General features: G+C 54.4%; 1 protein-coding gene across 1 annotated transcript; it reads left to right on the top strand.

Annotated features, from left to right (window-relative positions):
* Window positions 1–427: 427 nt before the first annotated feature.
* LOC146756115 (uncharacterized) lies at window positions 428–5193 on the top strand. The gene is made up of 5 exons (XM_085524863.1): window positions 428–3995; window positions 4079–4150; window positions 4262–4333; window positions 4438–4506; window positions 4615–5193. Exons 1-5 carry the CDS (start codon window positions 3410–3412, stop codon window positions 5184–5186), a joined length of 1371 nt encoding a protein of 456 aa, XP_085380989.1. The 5' UTR covers window positions 428–3409; the 3' UTR covers window positions 5187–5193.
* The last annotated feature ends 2203 nt before the right edge of the window (window positions 5194–7396 follow it).

The following is a 7396-nucleotide window of genomic DNA, read 5'->3' as shown; positions in this document are numbered from 1 at the left end:
CCTACAAGATGTAGGTGACCTCGTGTTGTCAGGGTCAGAGAAAGTGGGAGTTAAAAGAGCCACAAATGAACTGCTAAACTTCCTGGGGAAACAGGGACTGAGAGTATCAAAGAATAAGCCACAGTCCGTGGAAAGAGAAGCCAAGTCTTTGGGACAGCTGGTCTCTGAGGGAAAGTATAAAATAACCCCAGGGAGGATTCAGGGAGTTATCGAGCTACCCATGCCCAGAACAAAGAGGAAACTGAGAAAATTCCTGGGGGTAGTAGGATATTGCAGACTCTGGATAGAGGCATATGCTCAGAATATCAAGGGCTGATACCTTAAGTTATTAGATGAAGAACTCAACATGCTTCAGTGGACTACTGAAGAGAAGGAACTAAGAAAAGAATTAAAACAAGGACAAATTACAGTCCCAGTCCTAGCTCTTCCTGCCTTGAAGCCCTTCCAGCTTTTTGTTACTGCAGATCGAGGGGCAGCTCTGGGAGTGCTAACCCAGGAATGGGGACATAAGCGTCAACCAGTGGCATACCTATCTAAATTGATAGATCCAGTATCACGAGGGTGGCCAGAGTACATCCAAGCCGTAGCAGCAACCGCCCTTCGGGTAGAAGAGAGCAGAAAATTGACCTTTGGAAGGCAATTGGTAGTCACAGCCTCAGACCAGGTTAGAACTATTCTAACTCAAAAACTCATCCTCGCGCTCCCCAGCTGCATGCATACATGCACCACCATTCTTGCACTCCCTGCCTGCACACACACACACACACACACGTACCACCGACACACACGTGTGCCACCTCTTCCTTGCTTACACACTGATGCACGTGCAACGCCACCCCTTTGCACACCCCTCCGCTCATATGAATGTGTGCAATCCCATCCTTGCACTCCATGCACATGCGTGCACACGCATTTACCACCCATCCCTGCACACACTCACAATCAAAGATTATTAATAAGGGTCCTATGGGAATTCACAGAAGTTGTGGACGCACCCTCTCTGGAAATGTTTAAGGCCAGGCTGGATAGTGCTTTGAGCAACCTGGTCTAGTGGGGGGTGTCCTTGTCCACAGCAGGGTGCGTTGAAATAAGATGATCTCTAAGGTTCCTTCCAACCCAAACTGTTCTGTGATTTTATGATCTTTTAACTTAATATCACATTAAGAACAATGTTCAGAAATGCTCAACACTCACCAGGAAAAACTCATATTAAAATGCTGTGCTGTTGTTTGGATCTTCTCACTCCTTCTGCATTCCCAGCTTTTCCTGCTGCAGTTGAGCTGCTGGAAGTAGGAACTACTTCTATCTGCCCCCTGCTGTTCCAGATACAGGACGAACAAACAGATTTCTCCAACCTGTTACTTCATTTCCATTAAAAAGAATCTTGTAAGCCTAATGGTTTTGTTCTTGTTGCTGTGGTGTTATTTTGTTGTTGTTTATTTGTTTGATTTTTCCTGTCATGAGACATGTATGTCTTCATTTCCAGTAGTGAACTCTGTATTAGGGTCATGACCAAACTTACAAAATAAAAATGTACAGTCACTTGAGAACACCAGGTATGGTATCTGCTTGAGATTTTCGCTCTACGGAGCCCTTAACCTCTATGCCAAAACTTAACTGTTGCAGCAACGTGAAAATTATCATCTCTTTCTGAATGGAGAAAACTTACCCCACATAACATAATTTTCTAGTGCACAGAATGTTAATTTATACTGTTCACTAACGTGAATGAAATGATCAGCAAAATATATTTAGGATGTAAAACTTCACAAGTCAGATAAACAGGACAGCAATCACTATATCCCAGCAGTCTAAAGTCTGTACATATATACTGGCAGCAGCAAGACCAGCAGATTTTTATTCCCCATCCTGCAGCAATCTCCATTACACTTCAAAAGTTTCAGTCGCAGTAGATAGCAAGCTGGATTTAGGATGAGGTACAGCGTGCCAAGAGCTATGACAACCTTTTGTGAGCTGCAGACTTGACTGTCTCACTCCAGAAGCACTTCCAGCAAACACTAAAAGCTTAGCTCATATTTTCCATCATTTTGGTTCTTAGAGAATTACTGGTCATGTTGAGAACATGTCCTTCAATACAGATGTCTTTAACTAGTTCCTTTTCCTGTTCAATCATATAAAATCACACACAAATACATGAGTATCTTTCTCCACCCCAAAAGTAATTCTGACATAGAGCTGCGGTGCAGGCACTGGACACTGAGCAGAGCAGGAGAAGAGCAGCAGACGGGAAGAGCGGATACAGGTAAGACAGAACTAAAGAAGAGCAGAAGAGAGGAATGAAAAAGGATGCAGGTAAGAAAGAAGAGCAGCGGACAAAAGGGGCAACACAGGAAAGGAGCGGAGGCAGGCAAGGCAGCAAAACAACGGTAAGAGGAGATGAGCAGAAGAGGAGAAGAGCAGAACAAAAAGGAGAGGGTGTAGGTAAGGAAGACGTGCAGACAAGGAGAAGAGCAGAAAGGGAGATGAGCAGACAGAGGTAAGGCAGAAGGGCACAAGTGGAGAGGAGCTGAAGAGGAGAAGAGTGAATGGCTGTATGGCAGAAGGATGGAAGACGGGAAGAGAGGACAGCGGTCAGTGAGAAGTGCAGAAGAGGAGAAGAGCAGAAGGGAGGAAGAGAGGGCAGAAGAGCAGAGAAGGAAAAGCAGCCTGGAGCAGAAGAGCAGAGAGTGGTCGGAAGAGAAGAACAGTAGAGAATGAGAGGTGCAAAGAGGATGCAGTGAAGTGGGAAGAGCAGATGAGAAGAACGGGAGAGGATGCGGGTAAGAAAGAAAAGCAGAAGAGGAGTAGACGTGCAAGAGAGGAGTGAGAATCCAAGGAAAGAAAAAGAGCAGAAGAGCTGAAGAGGAGTCAGGGAGAAGAGTCAGGGAGAAGAGCTGAAGGTTGGATGGTGGATGAGGAAAGGGAAGCAGCCAAGAGGGAAGAGCAGCAAAGACACTGCGGTGTGTTCTGCCCCAAGATACGTTGGAAGCCAGGAGAAAAGGCCCACGCTCTCAGGTTAGAGATGGGACGGGAAGGATGTTTGGGTCTGACAAATGGAACCATGGCAAGCCTGGGGGAAAGGGGCTGAGCCCAACGGCCACAGAAGCCCCGTTGGGGGAGGGGCTCCCCTAACTGCCACTCTCCAGCTGTCATGGCAGGTAAGGCAGCAGGCTCCCCCTGCTCCCGTGCTTCAGCTGGCCCCAGCTGAAGCCCCAGATCCCAGCTGAAGCCCCACATGCCACCCTTGTGAGCCACATCTCAGCCCAGCAGCCCAGCAGCCCAGATCTCAGCCCAGTGCCCCTTCTGGCCTTTCCCCACAGAGAGAATCCCTCGAGGAGCGCTGACGGTGCCTGTGACGCCTGAAGCCACTTTCATTGAAGCCACTGTGCCGCCACCGGACCCCGCCTGGATGCAGCCCACCATCCGCGGACCGATGCCGGTACCACCCCAACCCCTCCCTGTCCCCAGTGCCACCCACCTGGTGCCTCAGGCCTCTGTCTGGCCTGGGGTACCAGGTGTCTGGGGACAGGCAGCACAGCAGCTCCCACCTGGGGGGCTGCCCCCAACTGCGGGGCTGCACTCACCGCTGCTGCAGCTGCTGCCTGGGGGGCTGCACCCACCAATGGCTCCCCCCGCTGCCCCTGCTCACTGCTGGGGACATCCCCTGCTGGCAGGGACGCTGCTGCCCCAGCAGCCCATGGGGCTGTGGCCTGGGGCCGTGCCCCATGCAGAGCCTCCGCAGCCCGCAGGCACCTGCCTGCCGCAGGCCCCCGGCCGCCCCGGCCCCCCGCCACTTCTTTTGCAGGTACCGGCTCTGCAGCAGCACGTGCTCCCCGTGCCCTGCACCCTGCCCGCCAGCTGGGAGCCGCCCATGGAGCCCTTGCAAGACGCCGTGCTGCTCATGGAGGACCAGGGGCACCCAGCGCCCACCCATGGCTGCCCCCATCCTGACACGGCTCTGCTCACCTGCAGCGCTGCCACGCCGCAATCAGGCGGTGAGTTCAGGGGCTGCAGAGCGGGCGGCTGGCTGTGGAAAGCTGCCGGCATTGCCCCACTGGGGATCTTCTGGCTTTTCCAGCAGGGACAACAAGCACAGGCACCCTGCAGGACACAGCAGACATGGATCATCTGCTGGCATGGATCGACCATGGTGAGTTTGTTGGCAGCAGAGCTGGCCAGGCTTGGTGGCACCCAGTGCTCCCAGCTGTGGGAGAGCTGCCAGCATTGCCCCACTGGGCAATGGATTTTCTTCCTTCCCCAGAAGTCACATCTGAGACGGCCATTCAAGACGACAGCGCAGACTTTGACCAGCTGCTGACGTGGATCAGCCAGGGTGAGTCTGGGGGCAGCAGAGCTGCTGGGGGGGTGTCTGCACCGAGTGGCCGAGTGGGAAAGCTGGCACTGCCCCACTGGGGATTTTCTTCCATCCTTTTCCAGAAGAGACACCCAACAGCAACAGATGTGAGGACGACATGGAAATGGACAGTTTCCTCACCTGGATTCTTGGTGAGTTTGTGGCTTACAGAGGTGATTGACGGGTGGCTGTCTGCACCCAGCAGGTGTGGGAAGGCTGCCATCATCCTTCTGCTCTGGGGGATGCTCTTGCTTTTTCAGAAGCGACGAGTGCTCTGGAGGTCCCCCAGCACAACCAGGGCCTGCCTGCAGTCACAAGAGAGGGGACCAAAGAGAATAAGAACAACACAGAGCACCCTGACTCCCTGGGGGTCAGCAGGGAGCTCAGCAAAGAGCCTGATCCTGAATCAGGGCTCCTCGCAAACCCGCTCTGGCGGCAGCCAGCATTGCCTGAGCTGCCTGAGCCGACCCCCCTGGCTGCCCCCGCACCTCCGTCGCCCCGCACCGCACATCTGATGGAAGAGGCGCGGCGGAGGCAGCCCCGGGTGCATCTCAGACGCCTGGCACTGCCACCCGGGTGCATCTCCTGCCGGCTGGCAGACAAGGACAAGCAGCACAGGGACAGCAGCCAGCCGGCCAAGCACCCCGTGCCTCCTCTGATGCAAACTGGACAGCTCATGGAGGAGGCACGGCGAAGGCAGCCCCGAGTGCTTCTCACCCGCCTGGCACTGCCCACCCCCCTGGCTGCCCCCGCACCTCCGTCGCCCAGCACTGCACACCTGATGGAGGAGGCACGGCGGAGGCAGCCCCAGGTGCTGCTCAGCCGCCTTTGACTGCCACCCGGCTGCATCTCCTGCCAAATGGCAGACAAGCAGCACGGGGACAGCTGCCAGCCGGCCAAGTGCCCAGCACCCACCTGCACCACCACAAGAGGCCAGAGCAGCGCGCACAAGCAGCACACTGGCAGCCAGTGTCCCCGCCACAACCAGGAAGCCACCGCGCTGCCAGCACGTTCCAGGCCACAACCACCGGCGCCAGGCGAAGCTGCCTGTGTCAGCATGGCGGCCAGCAGGAGGACTCGGTGCCCATCACACCCCAACAGCGGCTCCAGCGGGAGCGGACCAGGAAACCGGCCCACTTGGTGGAGCAGGAGACGTGGCCGTAACCGACCAAGGCGCTTCCCTGTAGCCCTGGGCTCCTGGCTGGCCCCCACCACACCCAGAGAGCAGCGGCAGTGTTCCAGGGGCACCAGCACCGGCCCCAGCCCTACCCCTCCCAAACTGGGCTGTCCGCAAAATGGCATCTTGGACTGGGGCACTGCGGGGCTCTGAAGCTGATGGACCGACAAAGCGTTGCACTGTCAAAGCTCCGGGCTGGGAAATGCTGGGTGGGGGGGTGGGAAATGGTTGGGGGGGGAAGGGGTGGGAATTCTTGGGGTGGCCAATATTAGGGTGGGAATTGGGGGTGGCTGGTGGGTGGGAATTGGGGGTGGGGAATTTTTGGGGTGGGGGAGTGGTTGGGGGGCGGGAGTTTCGGGTGGGAATTCGTGGGAATTGGCGGTGGGACCTTTTTGGGGTGGGCAATGAAATGGCTGCACTCTGCTACTGGTGGGGTGGGAATCTGGGGGGCCGTTGTAATACCAGAAGAATTTTACAGAGCAGCAGCCATGCATCAAGAGAAGGGCTTCACAGAGCAGCAGCTGTGGAGGGAGAAACAGCATGAGAACCAAGGACACCTCTAGGAAAAGAATGAGTAGCTCACGGCTTTCAAGGGGGAGTTTTTGAAGGGGGGGTTGTTATTGCGGTAGCTTTCCTCCAATTGGTGTCTGTGGTTTTTAAACACCCTCGTCTGTCTGCTATAAAAGCATGGCTTTTCGGGCAGTCGATGGACGCAGCCATATTTAACCATACTGCTGTCTGGCTGTTTGTCCTAGCGGGCTGACCTTTTGCCTTCAGGTTCGCCAACTACTGTCTCAGGAACCAGAGTTATTAGGCATTATCCAGGTTATCGTGTGCTTCTACTATGTTAATAGATTGGATGTGAATCCAATGGGGTCTGATGTTACCAATGGTGCTGGAATCTGCGGCAATAATCATTGAATGTATTAGTAATGCTCGGTTATGATGCTATTACCTCTCTTATATCCAACTAATTTGGATTTTTCAAATATGACCACGCATCACTTGAGAGGAAGGTGCACGCTCATAGAACTGAATGGGGGAGTTGATTTCATTTTCCAAGCAGGTGTTCCACTTGGGCTCTGTATCACGCACTGGCCATGCGGATATGGAGTACAACTGGAAGAAATACTTCAGACCCTGAATGCAGGAGAGAATGTGTGGTGGGTGAGAGAGGAAAGGTGCACTTTGAAGCAGGGGACGCCCTGCTGGCACTGCCTGTCGCATCCACCACCAACACGGTTTGCTCTTTATCCTGCTCCACAGCTGCTGCTCTGTTAAGTCCTTCTCTTGATCCATGGCTGCTGCCATTCTTCTTGGATTACAACAGGGGGCTGGGAGGTTTTTTTGCACAGTGAGGGACCTATTGGTGGGAGGGAGCGGGGGGCGAGAAGTTGATTGGGGGTGGGAGTTTGAGGGGGTGGGATCAGAAAGGATTGTTAGGATGGGAAATGGTTGGGAATACTGTCATTTCTTGACTGTTTGCTACGTTCAATTATTAAATTCCTTGCATTCACTTTGCTACACCTCTGCTTGCAGCCGCTAGTTCAGTTACAAAGCCCACCAGGCCCCCAGGCCCACCTTCAGGGCAAAGTGGGCAGCAGAAAGGGCAGTGTCCCAGATCTGCCACCACCATGGGACCCATCCCTCCTCTCCTCAGTCAGTTCTGCGTGGGAATGGAGGGATGAGAAAGGGGGATGGACGGGAATTCTGGGAGAGCTGAGTGGCTCAGCCTGGAGTGGAGGAGGCTCACTGCCATCCCAGATACAGCCATCAGTCCCCAGGTGCAGAGAGGACTGAGCCAGGCTGCACCCTGCAGCACCCAGCAGCAGGATCCCAGTCCGAGGCCTGCCTAGGTCGTGTGG

This window comes from Coturnix japonica, chromosome 28 (assembly GCF_054131305.1).
Source record: "Coturnix japonica strain WE chromosome 28, WE-NBRP24, whole genome shotgun sequence".
Lineage (NCBI taxonomy): Eukaryota > Metazoa > Chordata > Aves > Galliformes > Phasianidae > Coturnix > Coturnix japonica.
Note: the sequence above shows the minus strand (reverse complement) of the source record. Positions and strands in the feature narration are given on the sequence as shown.